The sequence below is a fragment of the Cetorhinus maximus genome, chromosome 7 (genome assembly GCF_964194155.1).
Source record: "Cetorhinus maximus chromosome 7, sCetMax3.hap1.1, whole genome shotgun sequence".
Lineage (NCBI taxonomy): Eukaryota > Metazoa > Chordata > Chondrichthyes > Lamniformes > Cetorhinidae > Cetorhinus > Cetorhinus maximus.
Window position 1 is genome coordinate 57075812 of NC_135885.1, and position 23674 is coordinate 57099485.

Below are 23674 nucleotides of genomic sequence, written 5' to 3' on the forward strand. Positions count from 1 at the left end.
ACTCACTAAATCTGTCCAAATCCTCCTGTAGCCACTTTACATCTTCCTTAAAAAATACATTCCCGCCTAGCTTTGTATCATCTGCAAATTTGGAAATATTATATTTGGTCCCCATATTCAAATCATTGATATATATTGTGAACAGCTGGGGCCCAAGTACTGATCCTTGCGGGACCCCACTAGTCGCAGCCTGCCAATGCGAGAATGACCCGCTTATTCCTTTTTTAAAAATTCATTCATGGGATGTGGACATCGCTGGCTAGGCCAGCATTTATTGCCCATCCCTAACTGCCCTCGTTCAGAGGGTGGGTCAGGAGTCACATGTAGGCCAGACCAGGCATGGACAGCAGATTTCCTTACCTGAAGGACATTAGTGAACGAGGTGGGTTTTTACAACATAGAAACATAGAAACTAGGAGCAGGAGTAGGCCATTCGGCTGGTCGAGCCTGCTCCACCATTCAACATGATCATGGCTAATCATCCAACTCAATAGCCTGCTCCCGCTTTCTCCCCATATCCTTTGATTCCTTTCGCCCCAAGAGCTATATCTAACTCCTTCTTGAAAACATACAATGTTTTGGCCTCAACTACTTTCAGTGGCAGCGAATTCCATAGGCTCACCACTCTCTGGGTGAAGAAGTTTCTCCTCATCTCAGTCCTAAATGGTCTACCCCCTATCCTCAGACTGTGACCCCTGGTTCTGGACTCCCTCACCATCAGGAACATCCTTCCTGCATCTAACCTGTCTAGTCCTGTTAGAATTTTATAGGTTTCTATGAGATCCCCCTCATCTTCTGAACTCCAGCGAATATAATCGTAACTGACTCAATCTCTCCTCATATATCAGTCCCGCCATCCCAGGAATCAGTCTGGTAAACCTTCGCTGCACTCCCTCTATAGCAAGAACATCCTTCCTCAGATAAGGAAACCAAAACTGCACACAATATTCCAGGTGTGGTCTCACCAAGGCCCTGTATAATTGCAGGAAGACATCCCTGCTCCTGTACTCAAATCCTCTCACTATGAAGGCCAACATACCATTTGCCTTCTTTACCACCTGCTGCACCTGCATGCTTACCTTCAGCGACTGGTGTACAAGGACACCCAGGTCTCGTTGCACATTCCCCTCCCTCAATTTATAGCCATTCAGATAATAATCTGCCTTCCTGTTTTTGCTACCAAAGCGGATAACCTCACATTCATCCACATTATGCTGCAAATGCCATGCATTTGCCCACTTACTCAGCTTGTCCAAATCACACTGAAGCATCTCTGCATCCTCCTCACAGCTCACCCTCCCACCCAGCTTTGTCTCATCTGCAAATTTGGAGATATCATATTTAGATCCCTCATCTAAACCATTAATATATATTGTGAATAGCTGGCATCCCAGCACCGATCCCTGCAGTACCCCATTTATCACTGCCTGCCAATCGGAAAAAGACCCGTTTATTCCTACTCTTTGTTTCCTGTCTGCCAACCAGTTTTCTATCCATCTCAATACACTACCCCCAATCCCATGCGCTTTAATTTTACACGCTAATCTCTTATGTGGGACTTTGTCGAAAGCCTTCTGAAAGTCCAAATAAACAACATCCACTGGCTCCCCCTCATCAACTCTACTAGTTACATCCTTGAAAAATTCCAGTAGATTTGTCAAGCATGATTTCCCTTTCGTAAATCCATGCTGACTCTGTCCGATTCTGCCATTGTTTTCCAAGTGCTCAGCTATTAAATCTTTTATAATGGACTCTAGAATTTTCCCCACTACCGACGTCAAACTGACTGGTCTATAATTCCCTGTTTTCTCTCTACCTCCCTTTTTAAATAGTGGGGTTACATTAGCTACCCTCCAATCTGTAGGAACTGTTCCAGAGTCTATAGAATTTCGGAAGGTGACCACTAATGCATCCACTATTTCTAGGAGCACTTCCTTAAGTACTCTGGGATCTAGATTATCAGGCCCTGGGGATTTATCGGCCTTCAATCCCATCAATTTCCCCAACACCATTTCCCTACTAATGCTGATTTCTTTCAGTTCCTCCCTCTCACTAAACCCTGTGTTCCCCAACATTTCTGGTATATTATTTGTGTCCTCCTTTGTGAAGACAGAACCAAAGTATGTATTTAGTTGGTCAGCCATTTCTTTGTTCCTCATTATAAATTCCCCTTTTTCTGACTGAAAGCGACCTACATTTGTCTTCACCAATCTTTTTCTCCTCACATACCTATAGAAACTTTTACAGTCAGTTTTTATGTTCCCCGCAAGCTTACTCTCGTACTCTATTTCCCCCTTCTTAATCAATCCCTTGGTCCTCCTTTGCTGAATACTAAACTGCTCCCAATCCTCAGGTCCATTTTTTTTTTAGCCAATTTGTATGCCTCTTCCTTGGATCTAATACTATCTCTAATTTCCCTTGTAAGCCATAGTTTGGCCACCTTTCCTGTTTTACTTTTGCGCTAGACAGGAATAAACAATTGTTGCAGTTCACCCATGTACTTTTTGAATGTTTGCCATTGCCTATCCACCATCATCCCTTTACGCAACGTTTCCCAATCCATCATAGCCAACTCGTGTCTCATACCATCGTAGTTTCCTTTATTAAGATTCAGGACCCTAGTCTCAGAATCAACTACATCACTCTCCACCTTGATGAAGAATTCTATCATATTATGGTCGCTCATCCCCAAGGGGCCTCGCACAACTAGATTGCCAATTATTCCTTTCTCATTACACAATACCCACTCCAGGATGGCCTATTTTCTAGTTGGTTCCTCAATGTATTGGTCCAGAAAACCATCCCGTATACACTCCAGGAATTCCTCCTCTACTGTATTGTTATTAATTTGATTTGCTCAATCTATATGCAGATTAAAGTCACCCATAATTACAGATGTTCCTTTATTGCATGTGTCTCTAATTTCCTGTTTAATGCCATTCCCAACATCACCATTACAGTTTGGGGGTCTATATACAACCCCCACTAACGCTTTTCCCCCTTAGCGTTTCTTAGCTCTACCCACGCAGATTCCACATCGTCGGAGCTAATATCTTTCCTCACTATCGCGTTAATTTCCTCTTTAAGCAGCAATGCAACTCCACCGCCTTTTCCTTTTTGTCTGTCCTTCCTAAATACTGAAAATCCCTGGATGTCCAGTTCCCATCCCTAGTCACGCTGCAGCTATGTCTCCGTAATCCCAACTATATCATACCTGTTTACATCTATTTGCGCAGTTAATTCATCCACTTTATTGCGAATGCTTCTCGCGTTAACGCACAAAACCTTAAGGCTTGTCTTTTTAACATTACTTGCCCCGTTCCCACTATTTTTCACTGAGGCCCTGTTTGATTCTGGCCCTTGATTTCTCTGCCTATCACTTTTCTGATTCCCCTTTCTATCTTTTGCTCCTGTCCTTGATTCCCCCTCCTCTGACTCCTTGCAATGGTTCCCATCCCCCTGCTATTTTAGTTTAAACCCTTCCTTACCACTCTAGCAAATACTCCTCCTAGGACATTAGTCCTGGTCCTGCCCAGGTGTAACCCGTCCAGTTTGTACTGGTCCCACCTCTCCAAAACTGGTCTCAATGCCCCAGGAATCTGAAACCCTCCCCCTCACACCATCTCTTCAGCCATGTATTCATCCAATATATCTTGCTATTTCTACTCTGGCTAGCACGTGGCACTGGTAGTAATCCTGAGATCACTACCTTTGAGATCCTACTTTTCAACTTACTTCCTAACTCCCCATATTCTGCTTTTAGGACCTCATCCCTTTTTTTACCTATGTTGTTTGTACCAATGTGTACCACGACCACTGGCTGTTCACCCTCCCACTTCAGAATGTCCTGTAGCCGCTCGGAGACATCCTCAATCCTAGCACCAGGGAGGCAACATACCATCCTGGAGTCTTGTTTGCGGCCACAGAAATGCCTGTCTATTCCCCTTACAATTGAATCCCCTATAATTATTGCATTCCCACACTTTTTACTTCTCCCCTGTGCAGCAGAGCCAACCGTGGTACAACAAATTTGGCTGTTGCTGCTTTCCCCTAAGAGGCCATTCCCCTCAACAGTATCCAAAGCAGTATATCTATTTTGCAGAGGAACAATTGACAATGGTTTCATGGTCATGGTCATGGTCAATGGTATTGAATTCAAATTACACTATCTGCTGTGGCGGGTTTCGAACCCTGGTCCCCCCCAGAGCATTATGCTGGGTTCTGGATTACTAGTCCAGCAACAATACCACTACGCCATCGCCTCCCAACTTTCTGTTTTCTGCCTGTTAGCCAATCCTTAATCCATGTCACTATATTGCCTCCTATCCCATGTGCTTTTATTTTGCTAATCAACCTCCTGTGGGGGTCTTTATCAAAAGTCTTCCGAAAATCCAAGTAGACTACATCCATCAACTCTCCTTTATCAGTTTTGTTAATAACATCCTCAAAAAAACTCCAACAAGTTCGTCAACATGATTTCCCATTTGCAAATCCATGCTGACTATGCCACATCAGATCATGATTATACAAATATCCAATTATCACATCCTTTATAATATATTCTAGCATTTTCCCTACCACTGATGTCAGGCTAACAGGCTGTAGTTCCCTGTTTTCTCTCTCACTCCCTTCCTAAATAGTGTGTGACTTTTCTTACATCCCAATCTTTAGGGACCATTCCAGAATCTATAGAATTTTGGAAAATGATCAGTAATGCATCCACAACCTCTATAGCAACCTCTTTCAACACTCTGGAGTGCAGAATTTCAGGGCCTGGGGACTTATCAACTTTCAGTCCCATTAATTTCTTCAATACAACCTTCTTACTTATACTAATTTCCTTCAACTCCTCATTCTCCCTAATCCCTTGGATCTCTAAATTTGAGAGATTTCTTGTATCTTCCTCAGTGAAAACAGACACAAAGTAATCATTTAGCTTCTCTGCCATTTCTCTATTCCCCATTATGAATTCTCCTGACTCTGTCTGCAAAGGACTCACATTTGTCTTAGTTAAATACTTCCTTTTCACATACCTATAGAAGCTTTTTTTTTTGCTAGTGCTTTCATATTCTATTTTCCCTATCTTTACCAGTTTCTTAGTCTTCCTTTGCTATATTCTAAAAACCTCCCAATCCTCAGGTTTACTACTGCTGGCAACTTTGTAAGCCTTTTCTTTTAATCTTATACAATCCTTAGCTTCCTTTGTCAGCCACGGTTGAATGGCTCTTTTGGGTTTTTGTACCTTGAAGGAATGTACAGTGCTGTAAGCTATGTAACAGTTCTTTGAAGGCTATCCATTGCCTATGTATGGTCACACCTTTTAATGTATTTTCCTAATCCACCTCAGCCAATTTGTCCCCTGTGCCTTCATAATTTCCTTTATTCAACTTTAACCTTTGCTTCAGAGTGAACTACCTCACTTTCAAACATAATGTAAACTTCTACCATATTGTGGTCACTCATCCCTAAAGGTTCTTTTACAACAAGATTATTAATTAGCCCTTTTTCATTACATAATACTAGATCTGAAATAGCCTGTCCTCTAGTCAGCTCCTCAACATACTGCTCTAGAAAACCATCCCTAACACACTCCAGAAAGGCGTCTTCCACAGCAATAGTGCTCATTTGGTTTACCCAGTCTATATGCAGATTGAAGTCACCCATGATTACTGCATTGTCCATGCTACATGTTTCTCTCATCTCCTGATTAATACCACGCCCCACGTTACCATTACTATTTGGTGGCCTATAAAATTCACAAAACAGCTACACCAACTAACTGTTGGTTTGAAATACTTGCTGGACTCAGGGTTTGATTTGGCCCACTTAAGTGCATGTACACAAATTGCATTTCTGGTGACGATATAGCCATTCTGACAATATTCGATGGCCCATTTCGATACATGCTTCTTAAGATTCAGCCATTGGCCAGTCTCTATTCTGATGGTGCATTTCATCTCGGGCATCTTCTTCAGGGTGAATTCCTTTTTCTTCCATTCATGCACCAGTTTTTCACTAACACTGATTTCCCTTGTTGCAGCACAGTTATTTGACAAGTTAGCAAATGCTACAACTTTTAACTTGAAAGCAGCTTCACACTTCCGTCATAAGTTCAGAAGTAAGGATTTTCGCTGATGATTGCACAATGTTCAGTACCATTTGCAACTCTTCAGATACTGATGCAGTCCATGCCCAAATGCAGCAAGACCTGGACAATATCCAGGCTTGGGCTGACAAGTGGCAAGTAACATTTGCACCAGACAAGTGCCAGGCAATGACCATATCCAACGACAGAGAATCTAAACATCGCTCCTTGACATTCAATGGCATTACCATTGCTGAATCCCCCACTATCAACATCCTGGGGTTACCATTGATCAGAAACTAAACTGGACTAGCCACATAAATACTGCAATTACAAGAGCAGGTCAGAGGCTAGGAAGCCTTTGGCGATTAACTCACCTCCTGACTCCCCAAAGCCTGTCCACCATCTACAAGGCACAAGTCAGGAGTGTGATGGAATACTCTCCACGTGCCTGGATGAGTGCAGCTCCCACAACACTCAAGAAGCTTGACACCATCCAGGACAAAGCAGTCCACTTGACTGGCAACCTATCCACAACCATTCACTCCCTCCACCACCTATGCACATTGGCAGCACAATGTACCATCTACAAGATGCATTACAGGAACTCACCAAGTCTCTTTAGACAGCACCTTCCAAACCCACAACCGCTACCATCTAGAAGGACTAGGGCAGCAAATAGATGGGAATACCACAATCTGGAAGCTCCCCTCCAAACCACTCACCACCCTGACTTGGAAATATATCACTGTTCCTTCACTGTCACTGGGTCAAAATATGGAACTCCCTCCCTAACAGCACTGTAGGTGTACCTAGAGCACATGGACTGCAGCAGTTCAAGGCGGCAGCTCACCACCACCTTCTCAAGAACAATTAGGGATGGGCACTAAATGCTGGCCTAGCCAGTGATGCCCACATCCCATGAGTGAATAATAAAAACAATCTTTATTCGTTTTGTGGAGGACCCATTTCTGTTTGTCACTTGCCTTGTGATGCACGGTATGCTCCGTGTGAGCATATTTTAAACTCCCATGCATGTTCTTCGCAACACAGCCTGTGTTGCCTGCTTTAACCATGTGCCAAGTTACAGTATAAGTAAAACATACATTTCTGGAATGAAAAATTGAGGCCGGCTACTAATATGAGTAAAGCATTTTGTAACTGAAAAATTTGGGGTTGTCGTTTATGCCAGGTTGACCCATATGCCATGATCTATAGTAATTACATTGTATTCAGTTCCATTCACAATTCCTCAGATCATGAAGCAGCCCATGTCTGGATATAGCAAGACCTGGACAATAACTCGTTTTTGACTGATAAGTTTCAAGTAACATTTGTACCACACAAGTACCAGGCAATGGCCAATTCCTATTTGAAATTCAATGGCTCGATCATTACTGAAGCCCCACATCAATAGCATGGCCATTACCATTGACCAGAAGCTCAACTCGATCATCCACATAAACACTGTGGTTACAAGCTGGGTTTTCTGCAGCAAACCTTTCTGATGCAAACTTCTTGTCCCAACTGTCAGTTTGGCAATTCTGTACCTGCATTTTTATCATGCACATTGGTCATCTTGTCTTGTAGTTTTAAAAGTTGCTCTCTAGTTTCTGAGAGAGTAGAATGTGTAAGAATAGGTAAATTGGTATGCGGTGGCCTGCCAAACATGAGCTCTGCTGGTGATGGAATAGTTGCACTTGAAGATGTTGCTCTCAGATGTAACAGTGCAATATGTAGATCTTGCTTGGTCTGTCTAAATTTAAGAGTTAGGGATTTCACCATGCAAATCAATCATTTAGCTAGGCCATTAGATCTAAGGTAATGAGGAGAAGAAGTAATGCAATTGATATTCCACTTCCCACACATATCCTGAAATGACTTACCAATAAATTGCGGACCATTTTCTGTAATGATCTCTCTCAGCATTCCAAATTAACTGAAAATAGCATTTAATGTAAGCGTGACAGCTGTATTTGACGTATTGTGCAATTGTCAAATAATGGGGTACTTGGTAAAATAGTCACAATGACGATGGAATGAATGCTATTGGCATGAAAAAGGTCGGATGCGATTTTAGACCATGGATGGACTTCATCCGCTTTGTGTTGACTTGGCATGTGCTCTTGACATACCTCACACTTCTTGACAATGACTTTAATATCATTGTTCATACCCGGCCAATAGACTGTCTCTCTTGCGAGTCTTCTCATCCGATCTATGTCCAAGTGTGAGTGATGAAGAAGTTGTTGAAGAATATCAGGTTGCAAAGATTCTGTTCAATGACCTGCCTGCCTTTAAAAATGACACCCCGGGAGGTGCCTAGCTCATCTGGTTAAGGCCAAAATGATCTCATGTGTTCGTGGACATGCTGAATTGAATCAGGCCAACCTGCGATTATGGTTTTCCATAGTTTCTGTAGTGTAGAATCTAGTGCCGATTCTTCTTGTAGCTGCTAGCATTTGTGTTGTGCAAAATGTACCAGCTCAATTTGGAAAACATTGTCAGCTTGTAGCTATAAGGATATATCTTCTGTTTTCTCTAGGTTAGACAATCTGCAAAGTGTATCCAATGTGACCATCAAGTTATCTGGATTGTCAATCACCTCATGTATATGTTTCTGATGATGGGATACCAGATGGTCATTATTATTGCTTGAAGGTAACTGTTGTCTAAGGTCTGTTTGGATTAGTGCACGGCTATTTGTAGCTACATCAGCCTTTGTTCTAGTGCACTGCCACCATCAATGGCCCTTTCTGCCACATGCCTTGTAGAATTGACGAAAAGCTGGGCATTTCCTTAGCGCATGCAGAAGTCCACAACTTCCACGTCTTGCTAGATTTGGGTGTTCTAGTGAGTGTGTCAACAATTGGGGTTGTACTTAGGACCTGTAAGCTTTGTCAACCTGCGAGGTTTGCTTCGTGTTTACGTCCATCCTCAAGTACTTCCTTGATGCTATACATTCTGGGTTTGTTTAGCAGATCTTTCTGGAATTCTGACATGGGGAGTGGATGCTATCACCAGCTCAACAATTCTGTCTACTAGCCCTGTGCTTGAAAAAAATCACAGTATGTGATTTTCTCTGCATCTGCTGAGGAAATGGTCTCTGGATTCTGTAGGCTGGTGTCAAAATGACTTGAACTCTGGTTGATGAATACAGAAATTTAACCTGATTCTGAACCTGTCTTCCAATGTAGTCCATATCTTTTGGGGATCCTTTAGCTCTTCTTCTGTTAATCCTGGCGTGTTCAGCCTGTGTAGACCTTCATTTCCAAATGTTAGGTAAATTTTTATGGCTTGCTTGTCTGGTTCAGACACACCTGAATCAAGAAATCATCGCTCTGTATGTTGTTTAAACATCTTGAATTTGGACAGTAGGTCTGCTGCATCCTAATTCAAACTGGGGAATTTTGTGGACATTCTGCCAATGCCTCTTTGACCTTCCTTCTCCTTGAGGACCTGAGATAGGTGACATTGTAGTTACTTTTGCACGCTTTTCCGAAACTCCGCCCATGAAGAGCAGTTGTGGCAGGAATGCACCATGGGGTAATGGCGTCTTTGCTTTTTATTCAATTTATTGTTCAGCATCTCTCGAAGCCACCTGTTATAATTGCAACCTTATCTGGCCTGATTTCTATCACCATTTTTTTGTTTAGATTGACTTTCTCTTGCTCGCTATCGATCCGGCCCACATGCTGGTTACTTGCCTTTTCCAACTGAACTAACCTGGTGCTGGTCCTTTTGCCATGCTGTTCCACTCACGGAACTGACAGGCTATATACTGCAATCTCACCAAGAGGGATCCATTTGTTTCCCAGCTCTTTACTTGAGCAGTGGCTTGGCGCTGTTTCTCCAAAGTCACCAGTCACCACTTCACAGTCACCACACTGCATTTTCAACACTCCCGACATTGTGACTTCGTTGCAGTCTGGCCATAATGACGACGGTCTCCTCATGCCACATAGCACGATATAAGGCTGTTCACCATGTCATACCCGTGCTTAATTTTGCTACCACCTGTCATCCCACTGCTGCCATCATGTCATGTTATTATAATGATATAATACCTTGGGCTTATTTACTGTTAAAACCCAAGACACCAATCGTTCATAAGGGATTGGGTAAACACGTTGTGTGTTCATTTATTAAGGATAGACACAGTGATACATAGGTTAAAAACCTTGAAGACATCAGAGCTGTGTGTGTGCTCTGCTCAAAGCGAAAGTGAAACTAAACCTGGATTACATGACATATTTCCCTTCCAGTGATGTCATGTTGATATCCTTTAATGGAATATTACAACACATTCCAGCCATGTTTTAGACATGGGTCAGTTGGTAGCACTCTTGCTTCTGAATCAGAAAGTGTGGATTCAAGTCCCATTCCAGAACTTGAGCACAACAATTAAGCTGACAGTCCACTGCAGTATTGAGGGACAGCTGTACTGTCTTATCAATGAGATGTTAAACCAAGGCTCCGTTTATGCTCTCAGGTGGACATAAAAGATCCCAAGACACTACTTCAAAGAAGAGTAGCAGAGTTAACCTGGTGTCCTGGACAATATTTATCTCTCAATCAATATCACAAAAACAGGTTGTCTGGTCATCATCACATCGCTGAGTTTGATGTGTGCAGTTGGCTGTTTGTTTCCTTCATTACAACAGGGTCATAATTTCAACAATACTTTTTTGCCTGTAAAGCACTTTGGGACATCTGGTGGCTGTGAAAGACATTATATAAATGCAAGTCTTTTTTCAGACTCGTGTCCAAATGTCCTGTTTAAATCCCTTTAATCACTTTTCTACTCCACAAACAACTCTCACCAAAGTCACTGTGGTGTATTATTCTTTCTCATCTTCTTTGGCTTCTCTGCACATTTGACATGAGGAAGGGATTTGGGGAGTGGATGGGAAAGTGGAGTTGAGGTAGATCATCAGCCATGATCATATTAAATGGCAGAACAAGCTCAAGGGACCTTATGGTCTAATCCTGTTCCTTTTTCTTATGTTATGAGCCCTTCATGGTCTAACCCCTCATTATTGCTCGACCTCGTCCAGTTCAAGCCCCATCCCACTCGCACTTTCCACTTGCACATCCCTCCTCCTTTTGCAGTGCTTTCAGCTCCCTAGGTTCAATACTTACTTCCTGAACTTCTCAGCCTCTCCAACTCCCTAGGTTCAATACTTACTTCCTGAACTTCTCAGCCTCTCCAGCTCCCTAGGTTCAATACTTACTTCCTGAACTTCTCAGCCTCTCCAACTCTTTTGATTACCCTACTTAATCTCTCCTTCTTTGACTTACACTCTATTTTCTCTTTCTGCCTCTGTGAATTATGTTGGAATGCATTTTAACATCAAAGGTGTTAAATAAATACAAGCTGCTGTTCCTAGCCATTCCAATTTTTTCTTTTTAGGTCATTGGATAGCATCCTTTATCAGCTAACCAAGGAAGAGAAGAGGATATATGATATTTGCCAATGCAGTCTACGAACTGGTTATTAAATGTGTGAAAACACACCGAGGTGCTATTCTCTTCCACTGAATATAACATTAATCTATCATTTTAATGCGGTGTTATCCCTAATTAAAAACATCAATCAATAAATGTTGTCTTAAAAATTTGACTTTCCCGTAAAACAAACTTACTTCATATGTTATTTTCAGACTGGACTGAAGTAAGATTGGGGAGAACTTTGGATGGTTTTCAGACGTAAGCCAAAGACGGAAATTTGTATGTGGATCAAGTCTATTCAGTTCCTGTTAAAAAAAAAGACAATGGAAAATTAGTTAACCCATTGAAAAACTGAAATCTTTATTTTTTTAAAATTTAAGCTTCATAATTTTCTTGCTAACGTAACATACATCAGTAAATCCCTTTCGATACAAGTGGCTTTCATGCATGCATGAATTTAGATAGGAGATGTAAGCAAGGAACTGAATTGTGGGAGATAACACAGCTGAGCCCAGCCTTGTCTCAGCTTGATCACATGTCACCCATACACTTCCTTCAAAAATAGCTAGATATTTTGAAGAACAATTCTCACATTGCTGACCCAAGTGACTGAGGTCGATTATAGAACTCACAAGTGTTGCCAGCAGTTATATTCACTGGTCTATTCAGGAAGTTTGTTAGCTCTTAAAGATCTAAACGTTTACTGACACCCAATCCCATAATGTTGTAGTTTGTATTGTTTTATATTCTGTGCATCAAGTCACGAGTGCTAGAAAACAGTTTAATGACTAATCAGGCCTAGCCTTGCCTGCCAGCAGAACTTACTGGAAGTTCTGGCAATCCAAATAACTTTCTGACCTTTTAAAAAGAAAACTGCACACAGGTGTAGGCAGGTAAAATCCGGCCAGCAGCACAAAGGGATATTATCCCTTTAAAATGAATCTGATATGGTGCTCTCCTTTTTACAAGGCAATCCTGCATAAACAGTGCTTGCAGGTGCAAATTGGCAGCGGGACAGATTAGGAAAGTTGAAACCTGGCTATAATAATGGTGTGGGATGGAGGGGTTCCATGTCATGGGACAATGGCACTAGTAAGGGGCAAGCAGAAACTGTACCACTGGAATTAGCTGCAATTGAATCCAGCTGAAACAAAGGTCCTAGCAGAAAGAATGACAAGGACTATAATTAAGATTTTAAACTAATAATATGGTGGAGGGAACTGCTAGAAAATACAGAAACCTAACAATAAAAGAATCAGCAAGAAAGAGTAAAGGATAAACTAAATGAAGGACTTATGAAAAGATATAAATGGCCAGAGATTGGATAAAGTCATAGGCCTTAAAAGTAAAATCATTATTAAAAACGAATTAAAAGTGTTGCCACAGTAATGTACCTGGTGTTCAGGACAAAATGGATGAACTGGAGGCAATAATTTGTAGGGAGGATCTGGATATGGTAGGATTGACTGAAACATAGTTACATACAGAAAATGATTATCACTAAATTTTCAGGATATAACACATTTCGGAAGGAAAGGGAAGGTGCAGTAGGAGTACAAGTTGCAGGTAACATGACAGCAGTAGAAAAAAAGCTGCAACCATCAGAAAGATAGAAACTTGGAAACTAGGAGCATAAGTAGGCCATTCGGCCCTTCAAGCCTGCTCTGCCATTCAATATGATCATGACTGATCGTCTATCTCAACAACATATTCCCACTTTCTCTCCATACCCTTTGGTGCCCCTAAAATCCAAAAAATTATCAATTTCTTTCTTGAATATACTCAGTGACCCGGCCTCCATAGCCTTCTGTGGAAGAGAATTCCTCAGGTTGACCACCTTCTGAGTGAAGAAATTTTTCCTCACCTCAGTCCTAAATCGCCTGCCTGTACCCTGAGACTGTGGCCCCTGGTTCTGGACTCTCCAACCAGGGGAAAAAATTTTCCTGCCTAGACTGTCTAGCCCTGTTAGAATTTTATACGTTTCAATCAGATCCCCTCTCATTCTTCTAAACTCTAATGAATACAGGCCCAGTTGAACCGATCTCCCCTCATATGATAGTCCTGCCATCCCCGATGTCAGCCTAGTGAACCTTTGCTGCACTCCCTCTATGGCAAGTAAAGAGACCAAAACTGCATGCAATACTCCAGGTGCAGTCTTACCAAGGCCTTGTATAACTACAGTAAGACATCCCTACTTCTGAACTCAAATCCTCTTTCAATGAAGGTCAACATACCATTTGCCTTCCTAATTGCTTGCTGCACCTACCTGTTTACTTTCATTAACTGGTGTACAAGGACACCCAGATCCCTTTGTACGTCCACATTTCCCAATGTATCACCATTTAAATAATACTGTGCCTTCCTGTTTTTCACACAGAAGCGTATAACTTCACATTTATCCACGTTATACTGTATCTGCCATGTGTTTGCCCATACACACACTTGTCTAAATTGCCCTGAAGCCTCCGCACAACCCCGCCCAGTTTTGTGTCATGAGCAAACTTGGAAATATTGCATTTGGTTCCTTCATCTAAGTCATTCATTTATATCCTGAATAGCTGGGGCCCAAGCACTGATCCCTGTGGTATACCACTAGTTACCGCCTGCCACAGGAAGGAAAAAGGGAATACAAAAGCTTTAGGAAAGAAGCTTAAAAATGCCAATCCAGAAGGCAAAGAGAAATTGCGGAATCAAATTAATAAAACAGATAAAAATAAATGTGTTCTTTCTGCACATAAATAACAAAAGGAAAATTTAAATAGGAATAGGGCCATTAAGCGATGACCACAATAAACTCCCAGATAATGACAAATAAATGGCAGAAGTATTGACTAACTCAGGCTTGTCCAACGTGCAGCCCATGGGCCGGATGTGGCCTGCGAAGCCTCCCAGTGTGGCCCCCGGAGGATAGTAAGAGTAGGCCTATCAACAGCAAATCTGGGAGAGAAGCACTCTGTGATTGGAGGAGCAGCAATACTGGCGGCAGTGAGTGTGCTCTGGAAAAAGAGGTATTGGCTGGGGGAGAGGGAGAGGGAGAGAGAGAGAGGCTGGCTGCTGGGAAGGGAGGCTGGCTGCTGGGCCGTGCGGGGGAGGGAGATGCTGCCAGGCTGGAAGAGGCTGGATGTAGTGGTGTGCGCACAGTGAAGGTGAAGAGACTTGCTGCCTGGGGGTGTGGGAGATGGAGCAACTGAGTGAGCATGGGAGAGAGAGTGAGTGGGCTGAATTTTAAAGGCTGGGGGGAGGGTTGGGGGTAGTCAGCGCGACCAAACCGGAAACCACGTTAGTGTGGAGCTAACATGCTGCACGCTGACCAGTTCACAGCAGTAAAGAGCTGTGGAGCTCATTAACGAGGGCTGAATGGGACTCCACCCCTAAGTGGGAAGGAAGACCTGCCGGCCAATCAGATTGGCTAGCAGTTCCATCAATTCCGGCAGCGCCACAAAAGTGTCATTGGAAGCTGCCGGGACTGCAGGTTTGGGGTGGAGCCCAAGGTCTAGGATCTCCGGAGCAGGTCCGGCCAGGGTATTGGGCCAGGAGGGTTTGAGATCATTAGGGACAATGGCAATGGTGGGGAGGGGGTGAGTTTAAGAGAGGGAGCGGGTGGGAAGGAAGGGGGTTTCAGTCTAAGGGGGGCCACCCCACAAACAGCAAAGGACCACCCCTAGAGCAACACCCTCTTCTTTCCTGTCCTTTAACCATTTCAGGTTAAAGATTGGGCCTCCTGCTCTGCTCTGCTGCCCATGCCAAACATATGATGGTGTAGGCAGTGTATTATAAGGGTCAATAGGCTTGATAACAAGGCTAATTGACCCATTACTGCTCATTTTAATATGGCTGATGAGCTTCCGATTTCAGGGTTGCCCATCCCCCATATTATGGGGATGAGCTTCTGGGTGGGCGGGAAGGTGGTGGGATGGGCACCCACACCATTTGACATGTTTCCCCCCCCCACTGTGGGAAACACGTCCTCCGGGGGTATGTAAAATTCAGTGTGGGAGAGACAGAGTGATGTAAGTGTGGGTGAGAGAGAGTGATGAGTGTGTGGCTCACTCGTAGTCTCAGGATTCCCACTCACCCTCACCCCACACACCAACACACAATCACACCGACCCACAGCAGGTGAGGGCGAGTGAGTGAGCATCAAGAGTTTGTGAGGGAGCCAAACAAACAGACAGTCCCTCTCACACTCTAATGCTGACCTTTATTAATTACTCTTTTTCAATGATCAATTTATTGCTTTGACATTGATTTATTTTTGTCAGCAAGCTGTTTCTTTTCTACATGCCAATCCTTATCTTTCCGAAATTTGCTTATCAGCCTCTTGAGTGAGAAAAAAATGCAAATATGCCCCCCCCCCCCCCCAAGTGAAAAGGTTGGACAAGCCTGGACTAACTACTTCACCTAGTTTTTACTAGAGGAAGAGCTCTAAAAGAATATTAATGAAGTTGTGATAGAAACAAAGAGTATAATTTAGTAACTAGCAAAACAAAAAGAGGCATAAACTCCAGGTCCCAGATTGCAGACACCCATACTCAAAGAAATAGAGGAGGAGATATCAGAGGGTCTCAAAGTGATTGAAGTGCATCGGAAACAGAAAATATAATACAAGAAGTTCAAAGTACTGACTATCCTTTCAGCTTCTTTGATGAATGGGTTGCCAGACACAAGGCCTAAGGCACAATTTCTTTTGGTATCCTTCTTACTGAGGTCTCACTGAAATACTTGCAGGAAATTAAGATGAGACCCCCTGCCTGCCTCATTTAATCTAGTCAAAACTTAATGAAGTGTAAAGGCTCACTGCTCCATACCCCCACTTCTGCAGTGCCTAGGGAATCTCTGGCCAATATAAAAAAAGTGGATACTCAGTATTGCTTGGGTAGAAAGGAAAGGAATAGCATCCTTAACATGACTTATTGGCAACTGATCTATAGTACTTATAAGAGGGAACATCCTCCATTGCTATCACTTAGATTTATAAGCAGTCCATCACCTAAGTTTTCTTTTATATCAGTAGGGTAATAGCAGCAGAGAACTTTTATCTAAACACATCTGTTGCTGGAATAAAACCATCAAATCATAGCCAGTGCAGAATTTCAGCAACTAATAGACCTTCATACATAAGACCTGGAATATCCTACTAATTTACGCCTAAAGAAGGTGGAAGGCACTACCAATATTAGCATAACATACAAGCTGGAGTGAAAGAGAATGAAAAAGAAGACAAGGTCAATCCGAAAAGAGGGACATGATAGATACAAAGTTGCAGCTTCAAAAGCCTAAAGATTGATCCTGGAAGGAAATACAGAGAGGGAAGGAGATCCAATGAATGCTGTGTTCCAGACTGTAATCGATGCTTACCATGAACACCATTCAGCAAAATAAGACTAGTGTAATCCTAATTTCAAGAAAGGTAATAATGCAGTCCAGCAATATCTTCCTGTTCTATGTACCCACTTTTAAATTTTAACACAGATTCATACAGAACCATCTAAAGCAGCTGACTTTAAAGACAATCTGGGATATTATTAAATAGAACTGAAACACTATGCATTAATACTGAAGACAAAGAACACAAGAGATAGGAGCAGGAGTAGAGCATATGACCCGTCAAGATTGCTCCCATTCAATATGATCATGGCTGTTCTTGGGCTTCAACTCCACTTTCCTGCCTGCTCCCTATATCCCTTGATTCCTTGAGAAACCAAAAATGTTTATTCCAGCCTTAAATATAGTCAATGATGGAAGATCTACAACCCTCCTGGGATAGAGAATTCTAAAGATTTGCAATCCTCTGGTGAAGAAATTTCTCGTCATCTCAGTCCTAAACGATCGACCCCTTAACTGACACTGTGCCCCCATGTTCTAGATTCCCCAGCCAGAGAACCATAATCTTAAATATCTGTGTCAGGTCACCGCTCAGCCAACCCTTTTCCAGAGAAAGGAGTCCAAGTTTGCTCAGCATTTCCTGATGGAAATAACCTCTCAGGTTTGGTGTTCCCCAGAGGTCTTATATGCTCTCAAGGGAAAGAAATCAAACAGAGCTTTTTTGCTGCAGCTATTTTTTGCTGGAAGTCATCCTTGTGATGATTATGGGAAAGCAGAGTCCTTTGAAAGATAATTTAATTTACTTTTCTTTATATTTGAGGAGCTCTCTGAAAACTATAATGGGGAAGCAATTTCATTCCATAATGGATTGTGAGGTACCACATTCGATTAATTATGTGATAATCTTATTCAATTATTGTCCTTATGATCATTGTCTCTGAAGTTGAAGAACAAGAGGGCTCAGAATTTCCTGTTTAGTGCATAGCATCACCGAGCAAGTATACAAGGGGAAATCTGGCAGAGAGGTGGGCACACTCCACTAGTGGAATACACACGATTTCCTGTGCATCCATTTATTTAAATGGATGAAAATTCAGGCAGGCTCCACTGCAAACTTTTCCACCCAACATTTCTGCCATGGATTCCACTCAGGAAATGCTTTCTGCTCAGGAGTTAACAAAGTGTTCCCTTAATTGTACCCTTTATTTTATTTTCAAAAGTCTTGATGCATGAAGTACCATTTTGTATCCTTACAACATCTCACAAATATGAAATGGCTGTTATATAGTATTTATAACACAGAAGAGGCCACTCAGCCCAAGTAGCCCATGCCAGTGTTTATGCTCCAAATAAGCCTTCTTCCATTCTTTTGCAATTAACTCCATCAACATATTCTTCCATTCCTTTCTCCCTCATGTGTTTATCTAGCTTCCCCTTAAATGCATTTATGCTAGTCACTTCAATTAGGCCTTGTTCCACATTTAAATACTTTCCTGAATTTTTTACTAGATTTCTTAGTGTCTAAGTTATATTTATTCTCCTTGGTTCTGGTCTCCCTGCAAGTGAAAACATCTTCTCTACATCTACCTTATCAAACCCTCTATAACGTCACCCCTCAGCAGACCTTTTTCCCCCAAGGGAAAGGAGCTCCTGTTCAGTATTACCTGATTGGTAAAACTCTCAGTTCTGGTATAATTCTTCCAAAGTATTTTACACTTTCTCCAATGCTTTTAAAATATAGAAACTAGAGCTGTTCATGTTACTGTCAGTATGTTCCAACTATGGTTCCATATAAGTTTACGCACCTTCTTTGCTTTTCAATTCTATCCCTCTGGAAAGGAACACAGTGCTTTGCTTCCTTTTTTCCCTAATTATCCTGCATTGCTAACTTGCTGATTTGTGTATCGGTACCTCCAGACCCCTCAGCTTCTCTATTCCCTTTAGACACTTAGGGCTGGATTTTCAGTGAGTCATGGAGATTTGGAGGACTTTTAAAAATGGCGAGTGGGACCTGGATCTAGAAGGCCCACTCCATTTCACACAGATCCTATTTTCACCGGGCTGGTGCTGAGAGAGAGCGGGGACTGGGTGTGACTCCTACATATGGGAAACCCAAACCTAAAAGGGCCATTTGAACTCAATGCTGAGTTCCAACAGATCCCATTTTTGCTGGAATAAGTGCATTATCTCGCAGTGTGGGAGTTACGAATCTTTAGCGAGGTCATAAATGGTCTTGAGGGGTGGATAAGGACTGTCAAGCTGTCAAATTATCTAACTGGCCAGCTCTTTAAAAATTGAAAAAAAAAACTGCCTGCCTGTATCTGAAAGTTGAAAAAATCTGCTCTAGCAGTTTCAATAGCTGTTTGTTGATAAAACCCTGAATGCTATCAATTTAGCATTTTTAATGCTTGGCTGCTTTCCACAACCTATCATCGCAGTTGTAAATTCACAGGTTTATTGACAGCATGAAGAAGGTATTAAAGTATTAGCTGTCTTTGACATGCGGCTATGAATATAAATATTTGTTTTCATAAGGCATTAAGTACTTGAGGGGATTTAAATGTATTGAACAGGCTTTCATGAGTGGGAGTCTTTTTTATATAGTAAACTCAGCAATAGATATTTAGAACTTTATTTTATTTCATTCCAGCATGGCTCCTGAGGTCTGCCTATGGTGGATACTAGGTGAGTGTGCATGGAGGTTTAAGGGCAAAGGGTGATCAGTGGGGCAGGGGGAGCATGGGTATAAAAATTTAAAAAGGTACTTGGAAGAGAGAAAAGGTTGAGCTGTGGTAGTATTAATTGGAGACAATATCATAGCACTAGAGTGTAACGATTTAAATAGAGAAGTGTTCCTGCCTGATTCCCTTTGGATTATATTGAGGATTGTCATGGAATCAGTCACGTAATTGAGAGAAGATTCTAGGTTGACAAACAATGGTAAAGAAACAGAACATGAAATTTGTTAACAAATTAGAAACATGTGTATCAATAAAAATGTCATAATTTAGGAGGTCTTCCTTTATCAAAATGTTAAAGTTTCCAACATGGTAGGCAGGTTTGGGTAGTTTGTCACACAGAGTTACCAGCACTGGGAAAACTGACAGGCAATAAAAGCTGAGGCAATTGGCATTTTCAAGATTGAGATTTTTATTAGCTTAGGGTATCAAGGGAAAAAAGACTTAAAGTTAAGGTATATATCTGTCATTATCTAATTGAATGGCACAGCAGACTCAAGGGGTTGAATGATCTGCTCCTGGCCCTGTGTAATTAAAAGTAAATTAAAATTGCAATTTTAACAGGCTTTATGGGTTTGGTCATTATTAGCAATAAAGGTAGGCTTTCTATCAGCGATTTGAAGTCTTCCTGTCCTTCTAACATTCTCCCATCCTCCTCTTCTTCTTGTCTTTTTCCTCCCTATCGATTTTCCTCTTCCATCTACTTCCTCTACCTGTCCCCTTTTCCTGAGTAGATTCATTCATACCCCATCCTTGAACTTGCTTAACCTGAATAATGCACTGGGTCTTGAACCCCTATGTGCAATGGTATAGGAGATCAAATTAATCGCCACAAATAGCTTTTAATACTTAAAAACAAATTGCAGCAAGTCTTACACAGAGGTTTGCTAGTTGCATTCAATTAGATTGATGAGTCAGGGAGCAGGAGTTGCCTAAACTGCTGCTGTGAATATTACCAACACATTCCTTAGTGTTAAAACTAGCAGGATAAATCAAATTTATATAGAATCTGTGGGACATTAAATTTAAAATAGTAAGAAAATTGGTACCATGCTGATATTAAGGCTGCAGGAAGCACCTTTTTTGAAGTAAACATTACTTTCTTTTGGATAGTCACCCCAACTGCCTGCTTAGAATTAGGATTCTCAGTAGTGCTTTAAATGGTACTGTTTCTTTTTGCCTTTACAGAAAAATTGAAATTTCTCAATAATATAAATGTAGGGTTGCAATTAAGTCCTCTAAAGAAATCTTGGGTGCACAATCTGGTGAGCACAATTGGGTCTGCAACTGACAGAGAAGGTGACAGCTCAGGTCTCTGACACTTGGAATGACTGCTGGAGACCAGGCCCCTGCTGATCCCCATGCAGATGCAAGACTCTGGACTCGGCCATAAGAGACAAGTTGGAGATGCAGAGACAGGCAGGGGAACATTAGGCAGAGGTGCCAGAGACCATGTGCAGACTGGACCGAAGGCTGGAGGAGTCTGTCCATGTTCTGTCTGCTGTTGTAGCTCTGGCATGTGACCACTTAGATGCCTCCATGGAAAAGATGCCACCCGCCTTGGAGACCCAGGCCCGGCAGAACACACAATGGCTGCTGGATAGGCACTTGGACCTGCGCTCTGTCACTCTAGCCATGGGTGCAGTGCAGCAGTGGATAGGCAAAAGCGGAAAGGGGCACCTCGACCTCCCTCCAGATGACCCTTCTCCTCAAGGTGTCAGGGAGGTACCATCGTGCACCAACAGGGAGGAGGAGTTCCAACAAAGCACTCCAGGGGCTTCATCCCAGGGTACTAAGGGATCCCATTTTCCCTCTGCCAGTGACCCCGTTGCCTCCATCAGGTCAAGCCGAGAAAGGTCACCTGCACCTGTGCAGGAGACCCTTAGCAGGCTGGGACCCTCTAGGCCTCTATGCCAGGTTGGAGCTGCACCTAGGCATAGCAATAGAAAAAGAAAGATAAATAAGTTTTGAAGGCACATAGGTGGCAGGGACATATAACCATTGTATATAGTTTTGGCACTTGTAAATATATGTTCACTTGTACTGTATGGAAGTCTCCTGGATTCCCATCTTGCTGCCATTGCTTCAGTGGTCGTGGGCATTTAAGGGTGTAGACTTGGGCCCCATCAGAGTCCGATAATGTCCTATACAGTCACTTCTCTCACATTATTAACATTGTGATTACTGAATATTCTAACGTAAGAATGCCTAAGTGCTGGTCATCATTTGAGAGTGTGCAGCTTGGGCAGGCATCATGCAAACCATTACTTGCAGCTCAGCAGGTTCTGAGCTCTGAGAATGATGTCTGCGCAATGTGTGCAGCGCAGTCATTGCATCTCTTGTTGAACTGTTGTGAGATATGAGGTAGATGCAAAGAGTCCTCAAGGGGAGTTAAACTGGAAATGTGAGAGGCCAGGAACACTGTTGATGCAGCATGAGAGTTAAAAGATTGAAGTTCTCCATTGTGGTCTGAAGATTAGAAAACCAGAGGCTTCCCGAGATGTCAGGGTATTGACTAGGTATGCAAGTCCAATCATTTCTAGCTGTCCTTGTTCAAATGTAATATTGAGTTACACACAGGTGAAGGCTGCAAGTAAAGAGGCAACGGGCAAGTTGGCCTTGAATGCAAGAGGGATTGAGAGTAGGATTTAAGAGGTGTGTTTGTAATTGACTGCAGCCTTTGTGAGACCTCACATGGAGAACTGTTTGGCTTGCTCGTCTGCCTATCAAGGGTAGGAATAGACCTCATATAAAGGGATTGCAGCCAAAGTGCACCGGACATCATTAAAGGACCGGGGTATTATCCCATGAGGTGAAAGTGAGTAGAATGGGCCTGTGTGCTGTACTGTGGTGAGGACTGAGAGGCTATCGTTGTGAAGCCTCAAGAGCTCTTACAAGGCTCTGCAGGGTCCATGCAGGCTAAATATTTAACCAGGCTGGGGTGTCCAGAATGACAGAACACAGTGATACCAAGGCCATCTAGGACTGAGGTGTTTGGGACTCTCTGCAATTGGAGTAGTGAATGGTTGGACCTCCACACAAATAGTGCAGTTGAGGAACTGACATTAAGTGGATTCCAAAGTTACTTCAATAATTTTCAGGATGAGAAAGATGTCAAGGGATAGGGCTTACGGAGGGCAATTGGTGGTCGGTGACCAGTCACATGAACTTCCCCGATCAAGGTGCTTCCCTGTGCGCCCATGTTTCTGGTTCTGCCTGAAAGAGCTCTCAGCAAAGTCTACTACCCTGGGGAGCAGGTCTGAGGGTGACATGAGAGCATGCCTGCAGAGATAAAAAATTATGTTGCTTTCAAGTTGCCATGCATTGAGACTTTGTGAGGGCATGGCAAAAATTTCATTTCTACATACAGGTGTCAAAGCTTGTGGCAAAACAGAGTGTTGTGCAGGTGCTGATGCACACTATCAGCACGACTTAGCTCATGAAAAGGATCACACCACCAGCAGGGCTGCTGTTAAGTAGTAATTTAATTCAGCTGTCATAAATCAAGATACATGAGAGTAAACTATAATGTGCATTACAAATAAGGAGCCACAGCCTACCAGCCAGCAGAGGATTGTAAACAAAATAGTGAAGGATAACTATTGGCAGCTTATTCTGCCTGGAATCTACCAGCTATTAGATTGCCACGGGCCTGTCTGCTGCATCGTATCCTTGCAATGGTTTCTACATGTGCGTCCGCAACATCCTGGCCCTCGTCATCACTATCCCCTTCCCCATTCTCATCACTGGAGGACATATCTCACCCTTCAATGTCTCCCTCTGCAAAGATGTTCCCCCCCTTTGTTGTAAAAGGTTGTGCAGGGCGCAGCAGGCAACAATGATCTGGTACACACTCTAAGGGGAATATTGGAGTGCCCTGCCTGAGCGGTCTAAACATCACCTTTAGGAAGTCTATCACCTGCTCAATGGTGGCAATTGCCTCTTGCTGCTCTGGCCATTGCGCCTCCTGGCCCTGGGCCAACCTGCGCTGGTGTCTCCTCATCTGGATCAGAGCCAGCAGGTTGGTAGGGTTGCCTGGAACCTGCATTATTTATGCCTTAGTGGATCTGTGAAC

General features: G+C 42.7%; 1 protein-coding gene across 2 annotated transcripts in view; it reads right to left on the reverse strand.

The window, feature by feature from the left end:
- The window catches only part of dync2h1 (dynein cytoplasmic 2 heavy chain 1), a 766235-nt gene that overhangs the window by 210344 nt on the left and 532217 nt on the right, over window positions 1-23674 (reverse strand). For both annotated transcript variants that reach the window (XM_078545532.1, XM_078545531.1), the window contains exon 79: window positions 11731-11841. In XM_078545532.1, the coding sequence (XP_078401658.1) occupies window positions 11731-11841 (111 nt within the window). The remainder of the gene's footprint in view (window positions 1-11730; window positions 11842-23674) is intronic.